The sequence below is a fragment of the Lithobates pipiens genome, unplaced genomic scaffold, assembly GCF_037356315.1.
Source record: "Lithobates pipiens isolate NorthernLeopardFrog02 unplaced genomic scaffold, aLitPip1_a1.2 Scaffold_23, whole genome shotgun sequence".
Taxonomy (NCBI): domain Eukaryota; kingdom Metazoa; phylum Chordata; class Amphibia; order Anura; family Ranidae; genus Lithobates; species Lithobates pipiens.
In genome coordinates this window covers 6,900,396-6,927,056 of record NW_027507785.1, presented here as the reverse complement: position 1 = coordinate 6,927,056, position 26,661 = coordinate 6,900,396, and the positions used below count along the sequence as shown (strand labels likewise).

Below are 26,661 nucleotides of genomic sequence, written 5' to 3'. Positions count from 1 at the left end.
TCAATTATGATATATACATTCTGTATAATAATATAATAATTATATCACAAATACTATATTAAAAATTAATATAATATTAAATCATCAGCATCGTCATTATATATAAATTCTGTATAATAATATATAATTACTATATCATAAAAATACTATATTAAATAATAATCATCAATTATCATGATAGATAGAAAGTAATATGATATTAAATAATCATCATGATATATAAATTCTGTATAATATTATAATATGAAATATAATTACTATATCATAAAAATGCTATATTAAATATTAATCATCATCAATTACCATCATGTATAAATTCTGTATAATAATATAATATATGATCTTTTTTTGTGAATATACTATATTAAATAATATTAAATAATCAGCATCATCATGATATACAAATTATATATAATAATATAATATAAAATAATATAATATATAATTATTATATCATAAAAATACTATATTAAATAATCATCATCATAAATCATCATGATATATAAATTCTGTATAATAATAATATAATATATAATTATTATATCATAAAAGTACTATATTAAATAATCATCATCATAAATCATCATGATATATAAATTCTGTATAATAATATAATATAATAATTATATCATATAAATACTATATTAGAAAGTAATATAATATTAAATAATAATCATCCTCATGATATATAAATTCTGTATAATATGGTATATAATTACTATATCATAAAAATACTATATTAAATATTAATCATCATCATGTATAAATTCTGTATAATAATATATATCTTTTTTTTTTTTTTTGTAAATATATCAAATAATATAATTAAATAATAATCATCATCATATATAAATCCTGTTTAATTATATAATAAATATTAAAATATATATTGTATAATAAAACTTAATAATAATAATATAACATTATAAAATTTATGAAATTATAATTTAATGTTAAATTATAATAGTAATAATAATAATAGTAATAGTAATAATAATGAATTGTGTTTTTTTGGGGTTTTTTTTATGCATTGGATCAATCCTTCTTTAGATCGGTAAATAAAAAAACGTCCAATCAGCTGACCTGACCAACCTAAGTATGAATTCCCACACGGCACATCACGCTTATGTTAGAAGAATAATACGGAGGCGCTGATGAGAGTCTCCTGAAAATGTGAGTTTGTTTCCTTTTTCTGGTAAGTGCGACATTCCTGAGATCTCGGGGTTCCATTCCTGTGAGATTTTTTTGCAGATGATTTCCTTGTTGGGGAATGTCCCGCGATGAGGGCAAATTCTTCATCTTTGTTAGAGAATGCAAAGAGGAAGGTATTGGGGTTCCAGCTGGCAGGTAGGTGGGTGGTATTCTGTGATTGCATGGAATGATTGGAATGCGGTAAATAACGTGTTTATCATCACAGGTCGTCACACGGCGAGGAGACAGGAAAGTGGCAGCAAATATCTGCACAGGGTCCATCCAGTTGTTGCTACGTGTGTAAAGGATGCCATGAGGAGCCTATTGTTCAATCCCTGAAGCGGCCAGTGGCTGCCATCACTCGGCTCTCCTGCCCGTCACTTGACTCTCCTGCCCGTCACTCAGCTCTCCTGCCTGTCACCCGTCTCTCCTGCCCATCAACAGGCTCTCCTGCCCTTCACTCGGCTCTCCTGCCCTTCACTCGGCTCTCCTGCCCGTCACCCGGCTCTCCTGCCCGTCACCCGGCTCTCCTGCCCGTCAACCGACTCTCCTGCCCGTCAACCAACTCTCCTGCCCGTCAACCGACTCTCCTGCCCATCAACAGGCTCTCCTGCCCGTCACCCGGCTCTCCTGCCCTTCACCCGGCTCTCCTGCCCGTCACCCTACTCTCCTGCCCGTCAACCGACTCTCTTGCCCATCACCCGACTCTCCTGCCCATCACCCGACTCTCCTGCCCGTCACCCGACTCTCCTGCCCGTCACCCGGCTCTCCTGCCCGTCACCCGGCTCTCCTGCCCGTCACCAGGCTTTCCTGCCTTTCACTTGACTCTCTTGCCCGTCACCCGGCTCTCCTGCCCGTCACAGCCATCACTTCAAAAGCACAATAACCAGCTTATTAATCCCTTGTCTGCCAAGGTACATTTATAAACGGGGCAGGGGAGACATTCAGGGTCCAATAGACCCCTCTCGTCTCAATAAAGAGGACCTGTTACCTGTCCACCTAGCCGAGGATGCAGCTATTCAAACACAATTTGTGCTTGAAAAGCTTTATTGAGGGGCAGGGCAGACACAGAGGCTTGTTAGCCTCCTTGTGAAAGCAAACATAATGAAAACTAAAAATGAAAATTCTATAAAAATTGAATGCACCCTCATTACCCCCGTACACAGTTTTAAGGCTGGACATGTTTGGTATCTATTTACTTGACACAACCCAATCTTTTATATTTTACTTCAAAAATTGGGTATAATATTGTGTTTGTTTGCACCAAGATTAATTTTAGTGCAAACAGCCGTGCGAACAGAATTAAAAAAATGGCACCTTACCACTATTTTATTCTCCAGGGCCTCTGCTTTCAGAAAATAAAGCTGGGCCTCCTCGAACTTCTAAGTTGGGGCTGGAGCAACGCAGATATCATCACATGCAATGCCGCCATCAGATTACATTCCCCATTGGGTATTGTGCTTCGACTATGACCTGTGGCTGCAACAATCGCCAGCATCTATTGCGATTACCTCGCTAGGGTTTTGTAAGGGACAAGGAATCGGTTTTCCAATAATTTAAAAAAAAAATGTTTGTTGGCGAGGACATTTTTTGCATTCCTGTTTATCAATAAAATACTGTAGCTCAGCAAAAATCAGACCACTGAACCAATCACATCAGTCTCTGTACCAGTGGAGCTTACACTCTAATGTCCCCCCCCCCCTCCACAATCACACACTATTATTATACATTTACTGTTTATAGCTCTGACATATACCGTAGTGCTGTACAGAGAACACTGAGCCAGTCACATCAGTCTCTGTACCAGGTGGTGCCGTTCTGCAGGGTGCTGCTAGCTCACTCTGCTTTGGTCTCAGATGGGAGGAGCAGCAAGCCTGGGGCCTCTCCTGTAGGCTTTTCCCCAGCCACCATGGACCGAGCTGGGGAAGACGAAGGTGGAGGCTCTCCAGGGGCATTGAGGCCTACACCATGAGCTCAAGCTGCATTGGATCCTGGGCTTGTCCCTACGCAAGGGGAGTCCTTACCAGCATTCAAGGATAGAGTGGTGAATAGGCTTTGCCGTATTACTAAGGAGGAACAGGAGCTTGCTGTCCTGAAAGCAGATTTCATGAAAAATAAATCCCTGCAAAGTCTGGAAGCAGTAAGAGAGAAGAATCCAAGCCGAAGTCTCCAGAGAAGGCATTGAAAAAGCAGGAGAAGTTGGTCGCCTCTCTGAAGCAAAGCAGTGGTGTGTTCAAGGAGAAGTATGAGAATGAGGAGAGATTCCAACAGATGAAGGAGAGTGCATGTGCCAGTACCAGCCAGAGCGTGGATGCCACAGCAATGGCGACAGTATGGATGGGGGGGGGTAAGGAAGTGGTGGCCCCAGTACTACCCCTGTCTCAGGATCTGTCGTGTCTGAGTCAGTATCTGTCCCCCTTCCTCCCCAGCAGCCTGGGTCATTTCAGGTTGAGCAAAATGGTAGATTGCTGCAGGCCATAACAGAAATGGAATTCCCCCTTGAGTGGCACCGACTCGTCAGATGAAGATCTTGGTAAAGGAGTGCTTGCTGAAAATCTCTCTCAGTGTGTGGAAGACTTTCCTGAGATTGCTGCTCCAAAGAAAGAGATTGCACCTGCCAACAGACCTTTGCAATCTGTAGGGAATGCAGAAGGAGATGGCGTGTATCCAGACAGAGAAGTTTCTGCTGGCGGCGAGAAGAAGTCCCACATGGACACTGAGACTGCAGAGCAGGAATGCTGCAAGAACATTGAAACTGCAAAGCAGGAATGCCGTGTAAACACTAAAACAGCTGGTGTTCTTTTCTAAACAGAAGACTTTACTTGATGATGGGACTGTTGGTAACTGTGGTACTTCTGGGACTATGGTGAGCAGGACTGTTGTGCTGGGGGGGAGAAGGGAGGATCAAGTGGTGGGTAATTTGCCAAACCAGATTTCAGAGGTTTCTATGCAGCCAGTTAATATTCCTAGGCAGCCAGTTAATGTGTCATCTGTCCCAGTTAGGAATTATGCTATGGCTGTGTGGGGACAATGTCATGCTACTGCTGGAAGGGAGCCAGTTGTGTGACTTTCACCTAACGTACCTTCCTCCATTAAATGCAGGAATGTGGTACAGCTCAGTTGGGAAGGAGGAGGTATTCCACCTATCAGGAGGGTGGTTGTGGATAGGATCCTAGCTATGGGATTTAAGGTGAAGGATATTTATTCTCTTATCAGTCTGGCAGTTTCCTATGAATATGATTTATCATTCAAGTGTCCAGAATCACTGGATCTGCTTTGGGAGCAGTTTGAGCATGTACTGTATATAGGGGCCAGCTGGACTAGAAGGGGCTTGTCCCCAAGGTAATCTCACGACAGCCCTTGATAAAAAAAAATGTGACTATCCTGACAAGGAATGAGTCTATACCCCCCAAGGATTTATGGGTTCTGGTTGAGGAGGATGGGTGAAACGTTGTGTCCCCTAAAAAAGATTGTGGATGATAGAGGAATCTGGACGGGTGGGTTGTCGGTGTCAATGAGGTTGAGTGTGTGTGGAATGTGGTCCAGCATTTGCCCTCCTCTGCCTTTATTGGTAGAGATAGAATTACTGTCTTCTACCCTGGTCAACCTAAGCTTTGCCATAAATGTAGAGTCAACGAACATCTCTCCTCTTCCTGTCCAGAACAGAAGTGCTCTTTGTGCCAGGAACTGGGGCATCTGGCAAGGGACTGTAACATCATTAAATGTAAGCTGTGTGATAAGGTTGGTCACCCTTATGTCCTGGAGCTTCGCACAATAAGCCAGAGCTAGTGGAGGATTTCTTCCATCCGGATAGAGAAGAGTCTGAGTTGGCGGAGGTTGTACCAGGGGATCCCAGTGTCTCTGTCCCATAAGAATCTGTGTCTGTGAGGCCGTCTGTGGTGTCAGTGACCCCCCCCCCCCCCCCCGCCAGTCTGTGATTCCCCAGTCAGTGTCAGAAAGTGTGGTTGTCAAGTCTGTCTACACCTATTGTTTCTCCTAAAGTAGTGGAGGGTGCTGGACTAGATTGTATGGTTGTGCCAAAGAGAGGGGCAGAAGTACGGCTGGAGGTCTGCAGACACTGAGGGGTGGAGTGGGTGATGGAGTGGATGATGATGAGAAGGGAATGAGAGTGGCTGCAGCAGAATGCAAAGTGAATGATGTGGAAGTCCGGGTGAAAGATGTGGAAGTCCGGGTGAATGATGTGAGGAGAGGGGTTAATGGGGCGGTTTTGGAATCGGTGAGGGTGGAGGTGTCAAATACGTTTGAGGTGTTTTCTGAGGTGGAGGGTTAATCTGCTGAGAAGTCTGTGACTTCTACGGAGGAGGAAACGCAGAGAATAATAAAACGCGTTGGGTCTCCAAGGAGCGAGGGGGGAGAGCAAGCTAAGAAACGTGTATCTAAAGCATCCTGATGGCGATTAAATCTCAAAATGTTTCTTAGCCTGGATCGTGTTTCAGTTGAGGTTTCGGGGTTTGTAGTCTTTTTTTTCCTTTTTGTTTTGTTTTGTTTTTCTCATGAATGTACCATATGTTTCTTTCTATGTTATCTTTTCAGAAAGCTGTTTTTTTTTTTTACCTTTAAGCACGCTTGTTTTTGTTTAGTTATTATATTATTGTTTAGTTATTTTTTAGTTTTATGTAAATGTTTTTCTTAATAAGCTGTATGTTTGTATGATTTATTTAATAAACAAAATTTACACTCTAATGCCCCCCCCCCCCCACCCAGTCACACACTATTATACAATTATATAGCTCCGACATATACCGCAGTGCTGTACAGAGAACACTGAGCCAGTCACATCAGTCTCTGTACCAGATGAGCTTACAATCTAATGTCCCATCTAATGAGCCTACAGACAGAGCACTCCAGCACTGCAAGGCCTAACCCTGTTGCTCGCAATCATGAGGTGAAGACACGCTGAGCCCCCCTTTCATGCCAGCCAACCTACCCGATATTTAAGACATCCACGGCTCCAGCTTTCTGCTCCAGAGACCTGATGTAGTCCCCCCGAAGAGACATTTCTTCCTCAATTTCCTGTACAGACCAAAAAAATTTCTAAAAACCAGTTTGGCCAGTTTCCCCAGCACCTTCTGTCTGCACCAGACTAAAGCCAGGAGTTATTAACCCTACCAGGCACAGGAGGGAGGCGAGTGCCCAGGGTTCGGAGGAGCCATGATTATTAGAGAACATTCCTTCCTCTTCCCCGGCCTGATAATAATTAACAAGAAATAAAGTAAACAATGACGAAGGATGAGTGCCAAGGATAGAAAGGTGTATACACACTTCCTGGATTCACAGGTAATTCACAACCCAAACTGCCCATTGCTTCTCTGCTCCACCATATATCCCTAAAGCTAATGGTCATAAGGACCGTGTGTACCTCTTCCCAACCCAAACTGCCCGTTGCTTCTCCCCTCCACCATACATCCCTATAGATAATGGTCATAGGGCTGTGTGTACCTCTTCTCAACCTAAACTACCCTTCCTTCTCTCTTCTACCATACATCCCTATAGATAATGGTCATAGATCCCGTGTGTACCTGTTCCCAACCCAAACTGGCCCTTGCTTCTCCCCTCCACCATACATCCCTATAGATAATGGTCATATGGCCCGTGTGTACCTCTTCCCACCCTAAACTGCCCATTCCTTCTCCCCTCCACCATACATTCCTATAGATAATGGTCATAGGGCCCGTGTGTACCTCTTCCCAACCCAAAATGGCCATGGCTTCTCTGCTCCACCATACATCCCTAAAGCTAATGGTCATAGGGCCCGTGTGTACCACTTTCCAACCTAAACTACCCCTTCCTTCTTTCCTCCACAATACCTCTATACAGCGAATGGTCATAAGGACCATGTGTACCTCTTCCCAACCCAAACTGCCCGTTGCTTCTCCACTCTACCATACATCCCTATAGATAATGGCCATAGGGCCTGTGTGTACCTCTTCCCAACCCAAACTGGCCGTTGTTTCTCCTCTTCACCATACATCGCTAAAGATAATGGTCACAGGGCCCATGTGTACCTCTTCTCAACCTAAACTACCCTTCCTTCTCTCTTTCACCATACATTCCTATAGATAATGATCATAGGGCCCGTGTGTACCTCTTCCCAACCCAACCTGCCCCTTCCTTCTCTTCTCCTCAATACCTCCCTATAGATAATGGTCATAGTCACCAGCCATATGGGTAATATTGGTCTTATCTCAATTTGAGCACACCCCTATCAGTAGGACTGTATATAGACACAACACCATGCTAGGCAGACATGAACGATGACTACTGGTTGTACAAGCTCCGCCCATTACGCCATGTAATTATTTTAGTAGAAATTATTGCTATATTGTACCATTGGAGGCAGCATGCTGTCTGATTCATATTTGCAGTTTTCAATTGGAAAGTTTGTCAAAGAAAACTCTACATCTACCCCCTGCACCCCTCACTCCCTTCCTGACATCTCTCGTAACCCCTGCACACCACACGCCCTACATCCTCTAAACTCACTTTGCCTGACAACTCATGCATCCCTCACACCCAGTTCCCCCTACATTTCCTGCATCCCTCACTTCCAGTTCCCCCTACATCTCCTGTATCCCTTTACACTATGTTCCACCTACATCTCCTGCATCCCTTGCAACCAGTTCCCCCTACATTACCTGCATCCCTCGCACCCACTTTACCCTACATCTCCTGCATCCTTTGCACCCAGTTAGCCCTATATATCCTGCATTCCTCGCACCCACTTCCCCTTATATCTCCTGCATCCCTTGCACCCACTTCCCCCTACATTTCCTGTATCCCTCGTACCCAGTTCCCCCTACATCTCCTGCATACCTTGCACCCACTTCCCCCTATATATCCTTCATCCCTTGCAACCAGTTCCCCCTATATCTCCTGCATCCCTCACACCCACTTCCCCATACCCATTTCCCCTACACTTCCTATATCCCTAGCACCCAGTACCCCTTACATCTTCTGCATCCCTCGCACCCATTTCCCCCTACATTTCCTGCTCCCTTACACCCAATTCCCCCTACAGCTCCTGCATCCCTTGCATCCCGTTCCCCCTACATTTCCTGCATCCCTTGCACCCAGTACCCTCTACAACTTTCCTGCATCCCTCGCACCCAGTAACCTCTACATCTCCTGAATCCCTCACACACCCTTCCTCCTACATTTCCTGCATCCCCATACCACCTTTCCTTGACATGCATTCCCTGCACCCCCCTCCCCCCTACATTTTCAGCATCCTGTGAACCCACTTCACCTGAAATCTGCTGTATCCACCGTACCAAGATTCCTCCACATCTACTGCAACCTCTGTACCCCCTTTCCCTTATATCTCCAGCATCCTGACATTTCCTTACTCTCCTGTACCACCTACCTCTGATATGCATTCCCTGCAAACCCCTTTGGCCTACATCTCTACTCCAGCATTCTCTGAACTCACTTCACCTGACATCTCCTGCATCCCTCGCACCCAGTTCCCCCCACGTTTCCTGAATCCCCATACCCTCTCCCCCCAACATGCATTCCGACTTACCCACTTTGCCCTACATGTCCAGCATCCTCTAAACTCACTTTGCCCAAAATTTCCTACATCCCCTATCCTTTACATCCGCTGCATCCCCTGCACCTACTTCCCCCAACATCTCCTGACACTCCTGCAACCCCTCACCCTGACATCCCCTGCCCCCTCTTCCTCTCCTGTATTCCCTTCATTACATTCTCCATATGTGTCCCACTTCCTTCTACATCTCCTTCATCCCCTGACCTCTATATCTCATGCATCCTAAAACTCCCACATCCCCGGAACCCTCTTTCCTCTATATGTCCTATAGTCCTTCACCCAATATCCTCAACATCTCTTGCACTCCCTTCCCACCTTATCCCCCTTCCCTACTTCTCTTGTACCCCCTATTCCAATATCACCTGCATCCCTTCCCCCCAACATCCCCTGCACCCCCATTCCCCCTATATCCCCTAAACCCCCATCTTCCTACATCCCCAGCCCCTGAAGAGGTGGTTTCAGAAGAATTCAGCAGCAGACTTCTCATCAACAGATCGGCGGTTCAGGCAATTCATTTTTTTTTGACAGTATTACTTTAAGGGGAATGAATCAAAACATTTCCTGCCACAACACACATTGACCGGGTTCCGTATCCACAGGGGAGGAGACAGTCCAGGAGATAGAGGAGCGTGCCGGATGCTGCACGGAGACCCAGGTGTCACACAGGGGCTCAGGGTGCACTGGATGGGGGTGGTCACTGCAAGTCACAGGAGAGCTGAGGTCACCAGAGAGCCCTGGGGGACACAGAGTCATTTAAGGTACAGAGGAGTCACGGAGACACTAGGTTCGTTGTAGTGGTGTCATTGGCGGGCCCTGGAAACACAGAGTCACTGAAGGCAAAGGACTGCTGGGGCCATTGAAGTGTCCTGAAGGAAATGGGGCACTGGAGTCACTGGGATCATTGGAGTGTCTCAGGGACACGGAGTCACTGAAGGCACAGGAGAATGTTGGAGTCACTGGAGACATGGGGATCATTGGAGTTTCCTGGGGATAAAGACCACACTGTCATCATTGGTGTGACCTAGGGACACAGAATAAGAGAAGGCACAAGAGTGGTAGGATCACAGAAGACACTGGGTTTTATTGGAGTGCCCTATGGACAAAGAGTCACTGCGGTCACAGAAGACAATGGAGTCATTGGAGTGTCCTGGGGATACAGAGTCACTGGGGTCACAGAAGGCAATAGAGTCATTGGTGTGACATAGGGACACAGAATCATTGGGGTAACAGAAGATGATGGAGTCGTTGGAGTGCCCTGAGGACACAGAGTCACAAAAGACAATGTAGTCATTGGAGTGTCCTGGGGACATAGAGTCACTTAGGGCAGAGGATCACTGGAGCTACTGGGACACTGGGATCATTGGAGTGCCTCATGGACATAGAGTCAATGAAGGCACAGGAGAATGCTGGAGTCACTGGAGACATGGGGATCATTGGAGTGTCCTGGGGACAAAGATGACACTGGGATCATTGGTGTGACCTAAGGACACAGAATAAGAAGAGGCACAAGAGTGCTAGGATCACAGAAGACACTGGGGTCATTGGTGTGACCTAGGGACACAGAATAAGAGAAGGCACAAGAGTGGTAGGATCACAGAAGACATTGGGTTCATTGGAGTGCCCTATGGACAAAGAGCCACTGCGGTCACAGAAGACAATGGAGTCATTGGAGTGTCCCGGGGATACAGAGTCACTGGGGTCACAGAAGACAATGGAGTCATTGGAGTGTCCTGGGGATACAGAGTCACTGGGGTCACAGAAGACAATGGAGTCATTGGAGTGTCCTGGGGATACAGAGTCACTGGGGTCACAGAAGACAATAGAGTCATTGGTGTGACATAGGGACACAGAATAATTTGGGTAACAGAAGACAATGGAGTCGTTGGAGTGCCCTGAGGACACAGAGTCACAAAAGACAATGGTGTCATTGGAGTGTCCTGGGGACACAGAATACCTGAAGGCACAGGAGTGCTAGAATCACACAAGACAATGGAGTAAGTGAAGTGCACTGGGGACACAGAGTCACTGGGGTCACAGAAGACAATGGAGTCATTGGAGTGCCCTGGGGACACAGAGTCACTGGGGTTACAGAAGACACTTGGGTCTTTGCTCCATCATTGGAGTGTCTCTGGGACACACAGTCACTGAAGGCATAGGAGTATGCTGGAGTCACTGGGGTCATTGGAGTGTTGGAGTGTCCTGGGGACATAGAGTCACTGAAGGCACAGGAGCACTGGAGATACTGGGACATTGGGGTCATTGGAGTGTCTCAGGGACACGGAGTCACTGAAGGCACAGGAGAATGTTTGAGTCACTGGAGACATGGGGATCATTGGAGTTTCCTGGGGATAAAGACCACACTGGCATCATTGGTGTGACCTAGGGACACAGAATAAGAGAAGGCACAAGAGTGGTAGGATCACAGAAGACACTGGGTTTTATTGGAGTGCCCTATGGACAAAGAGTCACTGCGGTCACAGAAGACAATGGAGTCATTGGAGTGTCCTGGGGATACAGAGTCACTGGGGTCACAGAAGGCAATAGAGTCATTGGTGTGACATAGGGACACAGAATCATTGGGGTAACAGAAGATGATGGAGTCGTTGGAGTGCCCTGAAGACACACAGTCACAAAAGACAATGTAGTCATTGGCGTGTCCTGGGGACATAGAGTCACTGAAGGCCGAGGATCACTGGAGCTACTGGGACACTGGGATCATTGGAGTGCCTTGTGGACATAGAGTCAATGAAGGCACATGAGAATGCTGGAGTCACTGGAGACATGGGGATCATTGGAGTGTCCTGGGGACAAAGATGACACTGGGATCATTGGTGTGACCTAAGGACACAGAATAAGAAGAGGCACAAGAGTGCTAGGATCACAGAAGACACTGGGGTCATTGGTGTGACCTAGGGACACAGAATAAGAGAAGGCACAAGAGTGGTAGGATCACAGAAGACATTGGGTTCATTGGAGTGCCCTATGGACAAAGAGCCACTGCGGTCACAGAAGACAATGGAGTCATTGGAGTGTCCTGGGGATACTGAGTCACTGGGGTCACAGAAGACAATGGAGTCATTGGAGTGTCCCGGGAATACAGAGTCACAGGGGTCACAGAAGACAATAGAGTCATTGGTGTGACATAGGGACACAGAATAATTTGGGTAACAGAAGACGATGGAGTCGTTGGAGTGCCCTGAGGACACAGAGTCACAAAAGACAATGGAGTCATTGGAGTGTCCTGGGGACATAGAGTCACTTAGGGCACAGGATCACTGGAGTCAAAGAAGATACTGGGGTTATTGGTGTGACCTGGGGACACAGAATACCTGAAGACACAGGAGTGCTAGAATCACACAAGACAATGGAGTAACTGGGGTCACAGAAGACAATGGAGTCATTGGAGTGCCCTGGGGACACAGAGTCACTGGGGTTACAGAAGACACTTGGGTCTTTGCTCCATCATTGGAGTGTCTCTGGGACACACAGTCACTGAAGGCATAGCAGTATGCTGGAGTCACTGGGGTCATTGGAGTGTTGGAGTGTCCTGGGGACAAAGAGTCACTGAAGGCACAGGAGCACTGGAGATACTGGGACATTGGGATCATTGGAGTGTCTGAAGGCACAGGAGAATGCTGGAGTCACCGGAGACATGGGGATCATAGGAGTGTCCTGGGGACAAAGACGACACTGGGGTCATTGGTGTGACCTAGGGACACAGAATAAGAGAAGGCACAAGAGTGGTAAGATCACAGAAGACATTGAGTTCATTGGAGTGCCCTACGGACAAAGAGCCACTGCGGTCACAGAAGACAATGGAGTCATTGGAGTGTCCTGGGGATACAGAGTCACTGCGGTCACAGAAGACAATAGAGTCATTGGAGTGTCCTGGGGATACAGAGTCACTGGGGTCACAGAAGACAATAGAGTCATTGGAGTGTCCTGGGGATACAGAGTCACTGGGGTCACAGAAGACAATAGAGTCATTGATGTGACATGGGGACACAGAATCATTGGGGTAACAGAAGACGATGGAGTCATTGGAGTGCCCTGAGGCCACAGAGTCAAAAAAGACAATAGAGTCATTGGAGTGTCCTGGGGACACAGAGTCACTGAAAGCAGAGGATCACTGGAGCTACTAGGACACTGGGATCATTGGAGTATCTTGGGGACATAGAGTCAATGAAGGCACAGGAGAATGCTGGAGTCACTGGAGACATGGGGATCATTGGAGTGTCCTGTGGACAAAGACAACACTGGGGTCATTGGTGTGACTAGGAACACAGAATAAGAGAAGGTACAAGAGTGTTAGGATCACAGAAAACACTGGGGTTATTGGAGTGCCCTATGGATAAAGAGTCACTGCTGTCACAGAAGACAATGGAGTCATTGGTGTGTCCTGGGGATACAGAGTCACTAAAGGCACAGGAGAATGCTGGAGTTAATGGAGACACTGGGGTCATTGGAGTGCCCTGGGGACACAGTCACTGAAGGCAGAGGAGCACTGGATATACTGGGACACTGGAGTGTCTCAGAGACACAGAGTCACTGAAGGCACAGGAGAATGCTGAAGATACTGGGACACGGGGGTCATTGGAGTGTCACAGATCACAGAAGGCGAAAAGTGCTGGAGTCACTGGAGACACTTGGGTCACTGGATCACTGAAAGCAAAGGAAAGGAAAAAGGAAAAAGAGTCCTGGGGTCACTGGAGGCATTGCACAGGATTGCACAGGGGTCAGAGACTCACTGAGTCACAGGAGCTCTGGCGTAACTGGAGTGCACAGGGGACAAAGAGTCACTGTAAACACAGAAGCGCTGGGGTCACAGAGGATGAAGGAGTTCACAAAAATCATAGGCGCCACAGGAAAAGTGGGGTCACTGGAGTGCACAGAGGACATAGATTCACAGGAGCTCTGTGGTCACAGAAGACAAAGGAGTTCACAGGAATTACAGGAGTCACAGGAGCTCTGTGGTCACAGAAGACAAAGGAGTTCACAGGAATTACAGGAGTCACAGGAGCTCTGTGGTCACAGAAGACAAAGGAGTTCACAGGAATCATAGGAGTCACAGGAGCTCTGTGGTCAGAGAAGACAAAGGAGTTCACGGGAATCATAGGAGTCACAGGAGCTCTGTGGTCAGAGAAGACAAAGGAGTTCACGGGAATCATAGGAGTCACAGGAGCTCTGTGGTCAGAGAAGACAAAGGAGTTCACGGGAATCATAGGAGTCACAGGAGCTCTGTGGTCAGAGAAGACAAAGGAGTTCACGGGAATCATAGGAGTCACAGGAGCTCTGGGGTCACGGGAGACCCTGGGGTCATTAGAGTGCCCCTGGGACGTAGAGTGACTGGAAGCACAGGAACACTGGGGTCACTGTAGGACTGAGGAGCACAGGGGACATGGCAGTTGGGGGCTCAGTCTAGGTGTGGCGATGCATTGCTCAAACGACAATGTGCACATCACTTTATCATTTGAAGCCGACACCAATTAGAAGTGCTGCCGCCTTATTGGCTGTGGCGCCTGTGTTCAGGTAAAATCCAGAAGGGTCGTGGCCCCATGTACTGGAGAGGAAACCCAGCCCCGGATTGTGGAACAGGACCACCCACTCAAAACAACACACACCCTGTGTGGCTAATATCTCACCTTGGCAGTGGTTAGAAAAAGGAAGGTTGAGTGGTTGCCCTGAGCCCCTGAGAGCGCCCTCTAGTCTCATTATTTAGCAGTGCAGAACACGGTGCGCAAACCCAGAGCACCAGATTACCAATGTGTGCGTGTGAAGGAGTCTGTGCTTTGCCGATCATATATCGCTTTACCGAATTTACCAATATCGGTATTATATGACAAGGTGGTAAGATGGCGGAGGAGAACCACCACAAAGCAGGCGGACAGCAACCAACCACAAATCACCTTTAGTGCTGAAATGTAAATACTGGAACAGAAGAAATTCAGCAATGTCCTCATCCAAATCCTGAGCAGCTGTATGTACAGAACACAATCTCCATTCTACTTCACCGGGAACTTCCTCAATTATATACACGGAGCTCTTGTACTCAAAAACTTGGCAGGCTATGGCCAGGGACAGAAGTTTCACTCATGTTAACCCTTAGGGGTCTGTTTATAAATGCTTTCACACAACTTTCACCCCGGATTAACAAATTCAAAGGGGGAAATGTGCAAATCTTGGGTGAAAGCTGTGTAAAAACATTTATGATTTTTTATATTTATATTATTACTATATGTATTATTATATTGTTATTATATTATTGGGAAAAATGTGTGAATCTTGGGTGAAAGCTGCGTGAAAACATTTATTTATTATTATATTGTTATTTTATTTATATATTTACTATTTTTATATTATTATGATTGTATTTTTATTATTTATATTATTATTATTATTCATGATTTATATAGCACCAACAGTTTACGCAGTGATTTACAATGTAGAGGGGGGGGGGGGCAGCACAATTACAATACAGTTCAATAAAGAAAGGACAGGAGGGACTTCTTATATAATTATTATAATTATTTTGTTGTTATCATATTATTATTATTTCTAACACTACATTACATTATTTCTATTATTGATTTTTTTTTTTTAATATATGAATCTTGGGTGAAAGCAGTGTGAAAACAGTTATTTATTATTTTTATTATATTGTTATTTTATTTATATATGTACTATTTTTATATTATTTTATTATGATTGTATTTTTATTTATATTATTAATATTATTCATGATTTATATAGCGCCAACAGTTTACACAGCACTTTACAATGTAGAGGGGGGACAGCACAATTACAATACAGTTCAATACAGAAGGGACAGGAGGGCCTTCTTATATAATAATTATTATTATTATTTTGTTGTTATATTATTATTATTTCTAACACTACATTACATTATTTCTATTATTGATTTTTTTTTTTATATGTGAATCTTGTGTGAAAGCAGTGTGAAAACAGTTATTTATTATTATTATTATATTGTTATTTTATTTATATATGTACTATATTTATATTATTTTATTATGATTGTAGTTTTATTACTTATATTATTATTATTCATGATTTATATAGCGCCAACAGTTTACGCAGCACTTTACAATGTAGAGGGGGACAGCACAATTACAATACACTACATTATTTCTATTATTGATTTTTTTTTATATGTGATAATGTGTGTTAATGGGTAAAAGCAGTGTGAAAACATTTATTTATTTTTATTATTATAAAATTATTTTATATTTTTATTTATATATTTATTATTATTTATTACAGGTACTTATATAGCACCATCAATTTACGCAGCACTTTACATATATATTGTACACATCAGTCCCTATCCTCATGGAGCTTACAATCTAAGGTCCCTAACTCACATTCATACACACACATACTAGGGCCAATTTAGACAGCATGTCTTTGAGTGTGGGAGGAAACCGGAGTAGCTGGAGGAAATCCATGCAGGCAATGGGAGAACATGCAAACTCCTGGCAGGTAGTGCCGTGGTTGAGATTGAAACTGATGATCCTGGTGCTGTCAAGTAGAAGTGCTAACCTTTTAGTCACTGTTATTATTATTATTAACATTATTATTAATTATTACTATTATTATTATTATTTTGTTATTATATTATTATTATTATATATTAAATATTATATTATATATAAATATTATATTTATATATTTTTTATATTATTATTTCTATAAATATTTTTGGAAAAATTTGCAAATCTTGGGTGAAAGCTGTGTGAATTTTTTTTTATTATTTCTATTATTATTATTATTATTATTATTAGGTTATCATTTATAAATGCATTATTTTTATTATTATTTATATTGTTATTATTATTATTATTATTATTATTAAAGTAGTAGTAATAGTAGAGTTCAAGTATATTATTAATGATTTATTTATTTTTAGTATTATCATTTATTTGCTGTTAATATGAGGGGTCTTCAAAAAGTTTATGCACTTTTACATTTTCTTTTTTTTCTTTTTTTAAATATATATATATTTTTTTATATTTTGGAAACTGTGAGGGCGGTGAGTAATTGGTCTGAGATTGTCACGTGACTAGTCAGTCCATCTGGCAAGCCAGCTGACCTTGCAGTTTAGTATGAGTGATGTATTTTTTTTTTAATAAATAATAATACTAAAAATAAATAAATCATCAATAATATACTGTACTATTACTACTACCAGCCAGCTGACCTTGCTGTTTAGTATGAGTGATGTCATTTCTTTTTTTAATTTTTAGAAAAAAATATATTTTAAAAAAGAAAAAAAAAAGAAAATATAAAAGTGCATAAACTTTTTGAAGACCCCTCATATTAACAGCAAATAAATAATACTAAAAATAAATAAATCATTAATAATATACTGTACTATTACTACTATTACTACTACCAGCCAGCTGACCTTGCAGTTTAGTACAAGTGATGTCATTTCTTTTTTTAATTCTTAGAAAAAAATATATTTAAAAAAAGAAAAAAAAAATATATAAAAGTGCATAAACTTTTTGAAGACCCCTCATATTAACAGCAAATAAATAATACTAAAAATAAATAAATCATTAATAATATACTGTACTACTACTACTACTACTACTACCAGCCGGCTGACCTTGCAGTTTAGTATGAGTGATGTAATTTTTTTTTAATTCTTAGAAAAAAATATATTTTAAAAAAGAAAATATAAAAGTGCATAAACTTTTTGAAGACCCCTCATATTAACAGCAAATAAATAATAATACTAAAAATAAATAAATCATTAATAATATACTGTACTACTACTACTCCTACTACTACTACTACTACTACTACAACGAGTGATGTCATTTTTTTTTTAATTCTTAGGGAAAAAAAATATTAAAAAAAAAGGAAAAAAAAGAAAATATGAAAGTGCATAAACTTTTTGAATACCCCTCATATTAACAGCAAATAAATAACACTAAAAATAAATAAATAATTAATAATATACTGTACTACTACTACTACTACTACTACTACTACTACCAGCCGGCTGACCTTGCAGTTTGGTATGAGTGATGTCTTTTTTTTTTTTATTCTAAAAAAATAAAAAATAAAAGTTTTGAAAAAAGTGTGGAAACTTTTTGCAGAACCCTCATATTATTATTATTATTATTTGTATATTTATTGATGTTACTTGGTGTAGTGACATAGAGACCACCCACAAACTGCAGAACCAAGTACCAACAGGTATTGTCCCAGGTCAGGGTGGACCCTGCACAACCAGGATGGGTGGGCTTCTACCATTGCCTAGTCTGTGAATTGTGGCCAGTATTCTGAATGATCGATCGATCATGTGTGACCCCTGTAAAGGCTGATGTAGTATTTACCATCTATGAGGGTGCAGGCTAGGGGCTCAATGTATGCAATGTAAAGAGGAAAAACACCCCAGGTGCTACCCACCAATAAAACCCGACAGTCACTGTAGTGAAAGGAGCCACATCCTGGTTCCATAAGGCACTCCCTCCAACGTGTTTCGTCCCTGCTCATGGAGCTTAGACATGAAGGTGGGGGATCCTGTGTCGCAGGGGAGAATAAATACATGCTCATTGTTTTCCTTATTGCAGCAGCAACCGATGATGTATTTATTCTCCCCTGCCACATGGAATTCCCATCCTCTTGACTAAGCCCCATGGGTGGGGCGAAACGTGTCAGTGCCGTGGCCTGGGCCGGAAGCCGTGCTGAGGCTGCTTTCCCTACAGTGACTGTCGGGTCTTGTTGGCGTGTGGCACGTGCATTTGTGAGGTCAGGCGCTGATGTTGGACAAGAAGGCCTGGCTCGCAGTCTCCGCTCTAATTCATCCCAAAGGTGTTCTATCAGGGTGAGGTCAGGACTCTGTGCAGGCCAGTCAGGTTCCTCCAGCCCAAACTCGCTCATCCATGTCTTTATGGACCTTGCTTTGTGCACTGGTCCAAACCATTTGGTGGATGGGGGGGGGGATTAGGGTGTGGGGGTTGTTTTTTGGGGATTGGGCTTGGCACCTTAGTTCTCCTATGGCGTCAGCATACCAAGACATTTTGGACAATTTCATGCCCCCAACTTTGTGGGAACAGTTTGGGGACGGCCTCTTCCTGTTCCAACATGACTGCGCACCAGAGCACAAAGCAAGGTCCATAAAGACATGGGGTCGCTCTGCAACCACGTGCAATGCATGCGCTTGTGTGGGGTTCAAGGGGTTAAAGCAGGCGGTTGGGGGGGAGGGGCAATACAACATGAATCCGATAAGTCATCGCTCTTCAGAGACCAAAGCAAGCGTGAACGAGCCTTAAGGCCCAGTCCATGCACGTGCGACATTTCACTTCCTGTAAGGCTTGGTGGACACTACTGTGGGTGCGCAGGGGCGTGTGCGCTCTCCGCGTGTTTTACGCGCGTTGCGTGCAGGGTAGCCTATTTATTTCAATGGCCCGCCCTACGTGCGAGAAAAAAGAAAAGACGCGCCGACTCCTTTCCAAAAAACACGCCATGCAGTAGGGTGTGCGCAAAAACACGCACGTTTGCAAATGCGTGGGGGAGCCACTAGTAATTCATGGTAGCGGCATGCGTCTGCTAGATGGCAGCGGATTTCTCTGCCTCTCGGTAAAGCACGCACTTTTGCGCACATTCCCAACACACACACCTCGCCTAACGGGGGTGTCAAATATTTACCTCTCCTACTATGCAGCTGATTTGATTTAAACAGAACGCGGGGAGGGGGGGGGGGCATTAGAGAACAACGTGGGCTCTGCCGTGGTCTCCACACTTCTGATCATGAATTGGAGGATCGTTCACACGGAAGATTGCTCCCACATCTGTTTTATGTAGAGATGCACCGAAATTTCGGCACCCGAAACATATCGGTCAAAAAATTGTGTTTTAGTCAAGAAAAAAAGGTGCCGAAAACGCACATTATTTTTCTGTGATTTTACCTTGCTCATAGTGTGTTATTCACAGGTCATGTGACGGAAAAGCCGCATCAAAAAACGTAAAACAGGTGCATTATTGATGCATTCTTGCTGCATTTTTTTAATGCATTTAGGTGCATCTTTGTTGCGTTTTTTTTTTTTTTAACTGACCAGAAATGAAGCAAGCAAGATTTTTAAGCGCAACAGACCAGTGTGCAAACATAAATCGAATTTAAAGGAATGCCTTTTTTCTTGAGCTTTTCTTGCGCTAAAGGTGCCGGTAATGGCCGACAATAAATTCACGTTCGTTTAAATTCACGATATCAATTAAAAAGTCAAACATAATACAATTATATCTTTAAAAAAAAAAAAGGATATATATATATATATATATATAGATATATATATATAGATATATATATAGATAGATAGAGAGAATGAATATATATATATATATATATATATATATATATATATATATATATATATATATATATATATATATAGATATAGAGAGAGAGAGTATAAATAAAAAAAGATAGAGAGAGAGAGAGAGAATATATAAAAAGAAAGAGAGAACATATATATATATATATATATATATATATATATAAATATATAAAAAGAGAGAGAGAGAGAATATATATATATATAAAAAGAAAGAGCGAGAGAGAGTATATATATATATATATATATATATATATATATATATATATATATATATATATATATATATATATATATATATATAAAAGAAAAAGAGAGAGAGAGAGAGAGAATATATATATACTTTTTTTTAAATAAATAAATAAAAATCTATGGCAAAATTTATATGAGAATATATATATATATATAAAAAAAAAATATATATATATATAATTTTTTTTATAATAATTTTATAATATTTTTTTTATTATATATATATATATATATATATATATATACACACATACACACACACACACACACACACACACACTTTTTAAAAAAAAAATAAAAAAAATCTATACATATATATACTTTTTTAAAATAAATAAAAAATCTACGAGAATATATATATACTTTTTTTTAAATAAATAAATAAAAATCTATGACAAAATTTATATGAGAATATATATATATATATATATAAAAAAAAAAATTATATATATATATATATATATATATATATAATTTTTTTTTTATAATAATTTTATAATAATTTTTTTATTATATTTATATATATATATATATATATATATATATATATATATATATATATATATATATATATATATATATATATATATATATATATATATATATATATATATATATATATGTATATATATACACACACACACTTTTTTAAAAAAAAATAAAAAAAATCTATACATATATATACTTTTTTAAAATAAATAAAAAATCTACGAGAATATATCTGGGAGGGTACGAAAATAGGAAAGGTCTTTGGGGAGGATAGTCTTCTTGAGCGCATGGAAGCAGCCTATCCAGGGCAGAGAAGGAAACCTCCAGGATTGCATTAAGGATGTAAGTTAGGGTGACCAGACATCCCCGGTTTCCGGGGACAGTCCCCGGATTGAGGACACCGTCCCCGGACCAAGTCTGTCCCCGGTTTTGTCCCTGGATTGGATTTGAACAGTGGCTGGGGCAATTTCAAAAACATAAAAAAAATGTAAATAAAAATTCTGAATTACACACCCCCGCTCCACCGCCCCTACTAGCTTAGGGGGGTGCATTTTTTTTCCATTATCTGGGCCCCTTTCTGATGATCCTTTGCTGTTCAGAGCGGAGAGAATATTTGTTTCAATATCGGGTCCATGTTCATCTGCCTTGGCTCCAGTCTGGGCCAGCCGTCTACCTTCTCATCTCCTTGCCTTCCCTGGCGGAGTGATCTTCCTCTGCTCCCAACCCAGTAGTAGCCGGGGGCCTGGAGAGTAAGACTTGACAGGCTGTGAGGCGGGCGGTGACGGGCAGAGAGTTGCTGATTGCCACCATTACTAGTAAAAAAAATAAATAAATATGTCCCCGGAATTCATTTTAAAAATCTGGTCACCTTAACGTAAGTGATCGTAGCAAGGGATAGTAATTGGTGGCAAAAAGGGATGCCAAGGTAATCCCGGGAGGAGGAGTTTCCAGCGATATGGGAAAAAGGATTGCAGCTGTATTACCAAAGAGGTTGGTAAGGAAATGTACAAGGCAGTGGTGGGGTTGAAGTCCAGAGAAAGCTGAGAAATGGGAGAGGAGGGATTGGAGATTAGGGAGGGTGGTCAGGGGGGTTGGTCAGGGTCAAGAGGGCATCATCAGCAAAGAGGCAGATTTTATGATGGATACCAGCATAAGGGACGTCATGTAAATTTTTTACGAATAGCACACACGGGATTTTTTTTTCCCTGATGGATGTTGGCTCAAACTTGTCTTGCGTACACACGGTCACACAAATCTTGTCGGAAATTCCGAACGTCGAGAATGCGGTGACGTACAACGATGAGCTGAGAAAAATGAATGAAGTTCAATAGCCAGTGCGGCTCTTCTGCTCGATTCCGAGCAAGGCGTGGAACTTTGTGCGCCGCAATCGCGTACACACGCTCGGAACTTACGTCAACGGATTTTGTTATCGGAAAATTTCGTGTCACGGAAATCCCGATGGAAAATGTCCGATGGAGCCTACGCACGGTCGGAATTTCCCGTCAACGAGCTCCCATCGAACGTTTCTCGTCGGAAAATCCGACTGTGTGTATGGGGCATCACATCGATCAATTTTGTCCCCAAATCGGTTGATTTCATCTAAATTTTTTCTGATCGGCCTGGGCTGAAGAATCCAATCAAAAGGAAAGAAGATTGGATCGATAGGATCGTTGATCGCGTGGTGCACTGAATGATCGCTTCGATCTTATGATCAGTAAAGTTGATGACAATTTGATCTTCTTTAAAACTGTCCCGTGCGCGCCCGCCATCGGACAGGACTTGCAGCGAGGAAAGGTTTCTGAACGCTCCGGGCACAGCGTGAATTGGAGGATCTTCTCCTGAAACCGCTACTACAAATAATAAAAAGGATCGCAGACAGAACTCCGCGCTGTTACGAGTGCACCCATGTGGCTCCAATCACCTTCCACAGAGGTAACCCTCCACACTGAAGGAGCCCGCGGCCAGGAGCAAAAGGAATCTGGGAATGGCCCCCTGGGACGTCTTCCACTCACACGAGGAAATCCCCGGCTGGGAAAACTTCTCAAGAACAATCCAGGATTTCCTCATAGAATATGCAAATCTAAAAAGGGACAGAGCAAGCCTTTACACTTCTTACCGACTGTCAGCTCTTGGGGCTCACCCTGCGCCAGGGGACACTCGTGGAGGAGAAGCGTCTTCTTTTGTGTCCTTAGGGACTGTGTGTGCACATCACACCGTTGTGTGACACCGGGGACTGTCCTCTTCCTGTAATCCCCCAAGAGGGGGGAGGGGGGGGGGGCGTCCAATGCCAGAGACTTCTACAGTGTGCAGGGAAACTTCCATGGGGGCTTCTGTGACAACTTTACCCCAATTACAACACCGCCGACAACCGAATGTCACTTTACATCTAATGAGCCTCCGATATGTATTGTAACACTACTGTCTGCACTCACGGTGTAAAACTGTTAGTGTCATATAAATCCTGTATAATAATATACATATTATTATTATTATAATTAGGGCTGCAACTAACGATTATTTTCATAATCGATTAGTTGGCCGATTATTGTTTCGATTAATAACCTTAAAAAAAAGTGTGGTATATAATTTAGTTAATATGTAAAGTTTAAAAAAAAAAGGCAATTTATTCTTAAATATCTCTATATGCCGTGGTGAATATAAATAACCAACTATATGGTTAGGGAGCAAAATATCTAATCCACTCTGAGAATAACAGACAGAAGAGATATACTGTATATATTAGAGGAGATATACTGTATATACCATTAGAGGAGAGATGTACTGTATATACCATTAGAGGAGAGATATACTGTATATATTAGAGGGGATATACTGTATATACCATTAGAGGAGAGATGTACTGTATATACCATTAGAGGAGAGATGTACTGTATATACCATTAGAGGAGAGATATACTGTATATATTAGAGGGGATATACTGTATATACCATTAGAGGAGAGATGTACTGTATATACCATTAGAGGAGAGATGTACTGTATATACCATTAGAGGAGAGATATACTGTATATACCATTAGAGGAGAGATATACTATATATACCATTAGAGGAGAGATATACTATATATACCATTAGAGGAGAGATATACTGTATATACCATTAGAGGAGAGATATACTGTATATACCATTAGAGGAGAGATATACTGTATATACCATTAGAGGAGATATACTGTATATACCATTAGAGGAGAGATATACTATATATACCATTAGAGGAAAGATATACTGTATATACCATTAGAGGAAAGATGTACTGTATATACCATTAGAGGAGATATACTCTATATACCATTAGAGGAAAGATGTACTGTATATACCATTAGAGGAAAGATGTACTGTATATACCATTAGAGGAAAGATGTACTGTATATACCATTAGAGGAAAGATGTACTGTATATACCATTAGAGGAGAGATGTACTGTATATACCATTAGAGGAGAGATATACTGTATATACTATTAGAGGAGAGATGTACTGTATATACCATTAGAGGAGAGATATTCTGTATATACCATTAGAGGAGAGATATACTATATATACCATTAGAGGAGAGATATACTGTATATACTATTAGAGGAGAGATATACTGTATATACCATTAGAGGAGATATACTGTATATACCATTAGAGGAGAGATATACTGTATATACCATTAGAGGAAAGATGTACTGTATATACCATTAGAGGAGATATACTCTATATACCATTAGAGGGGATATACTGTATATACCATTAGAGGAGAGATATACTGTATATACCATTAGAGGAGAGATATACTGTATATATTAGAGGGGATATACTGTATATACCATTAGAGGAAAGATGTACTGTATATACCATTAGAGGAGAGATATACTGTATATACTATTAGAGGAGAGATGTACTGTATATACCATTAGAGGAGAGATACTGTATATACCATTATAGGGGATATACTGTATATATAATGGACTTTAAGGACTTTAAGTCCTTGCTGAGGAGGAGCAGGTGGTCAACTGTGTCAAAGTCAGCAGAGAGGTCTAAGCCCCTGTACACACGGTCGGACATTCTGCTAACCAAATCCGTCGGATTTTGTCCATCGGATTTTGCCCGTCGGATCTTGTCCGAAACTGTTGCATACACACGGTCGGACTAAGTTGTCAAAAAATCCGATCATTCAGAACGTGATGACGTAATTTCGTTACGATGGGACTACGTTCAGGCTAGTAGCCAATAGCCTTGATGTAGGAATTTGATCTGAGCATGCGTGGCAATTGGTCCGATCAAAATTCTCTACACATGATCGGAGTATGTCCGATCGAACCAGTTGGTCGGAAAATATTTCCAACGTGTTGGAAAATTGGGTCCGACGGAGATTCGGATGGAATCAGTCCGATTCATACCACACACAGTCGGAATATCCAACGACACGGTCCGATAGGACACATTCCGACGGATTCTTCGACCGTGTGTACAAGGGCTAAGAGTATGAGTATGGAGTAATGGCCATTGGTTTTAGCAGTTAGTAGGTCAATGGTGAGTTTTAGTAGGAAAGTTTCAGTGGAATGTTGTGGACAGAAGCCAGACTGTAGGGCAGGGATAGGCAATTAGCAGACCTCCAGCTGTTTCAAAACTACAAGTCCCATCGTGCTTCTGCCTCTGGCTGTCATGCTTGTGACTGTCAGAGTCTTGCTTTGCCTCATGGGACTTGTAGTTCTGCAACAGCTGGAGATCCGCTAATTGCATATCCCTCCTGTAGGGGGTCAAGAAGGTTGTTGTCCATGAGGTAGCGACTCATTTGGTCACGGACAAAGCGTTTGATGAGCTTGGAGGAAAATGGGAGCAGGGAGACGAGAGCAGGGAGATGGGTCTTAAGTTATTCAAACAGGTGGGGTCTAGTGAGGGTTTTTTTTAAGTTTGGGGGTAACCAGTGCATGTCTGAGCGGGGAAGAAAAGGTGCCGGAGGAGAGGGAGAGGTTGAAGATGTGGGTTAGGGAGTTGAGGATTGAGTGGGAAGGTGGTCGCAGTAATTGTGAGGGGACAGGTGGTGAGGTGGGCCGTGTAGAAGAATTTATCAACTTCATCGGTGGTAACTGGGCAGAGGTTGGAGAGTATTGAGCGTGGTGTTGGACCTGATGTGTTGGGTAGGGGGGGGGGAAGTTGAATGCTGGATATCTCCTTTTCGAATTGTGTTGATTTTGCTTTTGAAGTGGTTGGCAATCTGTTGAGCGGTAAGCAAGTTGGTAGGTGGGGGCAGTGGGGGAGGGGAGGGGGGTGGTGAAGTAAAGGAATTAAGGGTAGAAAAGAGTTGACGGGGTTTGGATTTTGGTTTGGAGAGAGTTTTGATGAGAGTGTTGTAGTAGGTTTGTTTAGCAGTGTGGAGGCAGGAGTTGTATTTGAGAAGGGCAGATTTGTAGAGGGTAAAGTCTTTCCAGGGACTTAGATTTATGCCACGCTCGCTCAAAAGCACGGCTGTGTCTCTTGAGACTTCTTGTGTCGTCTGTTTGCCAGGGTTGTGGCAGACGGGGGAATGGTTCAGCATGTAGAAAGAGGAGCGAGTACGTCTAGGGAGGATGGCAGCGTGGTGTTGTAGATGGAAGTGGTTAGGTCTGGGCAGGACAGGGGTGCAATTTTGTCGTAAAGGCCATCAGTAGCAGAATGAAGAAGAAGGGAAGGGTTGAGGTTGCTGTTGCATGTTGTTCTGTATTTATTGGCTGCAGCCAAGATAGATAGATAGATAGATAGATAGATAGATAGATAGATAGATAGATAGATAGATAGATAGATAGATAGATA

At 42.2% G+C, this 26,661-nt stretch overlaps 1 protein-coding gene across 15 annotated transcripts in view; it reads right to left on the bottom strand.

Annotated features, from left to right (window-relative positions):
* ARAP1 (ArfGAP with RhoGAP domain, ankyrin repeat and PH domain 1) overlaps positions 1-26,661 on the bottom strand; it is a 386,059-nt gene that overhangs the window by 176,883 nt on the left and 182,515 nt on the right. For 2 of the 15 annotated variants that reach the window (XM_077451146.1, XM_077451148.1), the window contains exon 1: positions 6,140-6,365. The exons of the other annotated variants lie outside the window; for them this stretch is intronic. In XM_077451146.1, coding sequence (XP_077307272.1) covers positions 6,140-6,210 — 71 coding nt within the window. In that variant the 5' untranslated portion in view covers positions 6,211-6,365. Of the gene's footprint in view, positions 1-6,139; positions 6,366-26,661 lie in introns of those variants that run through there. 15 annotated transcript variants of the gene reach the window in all.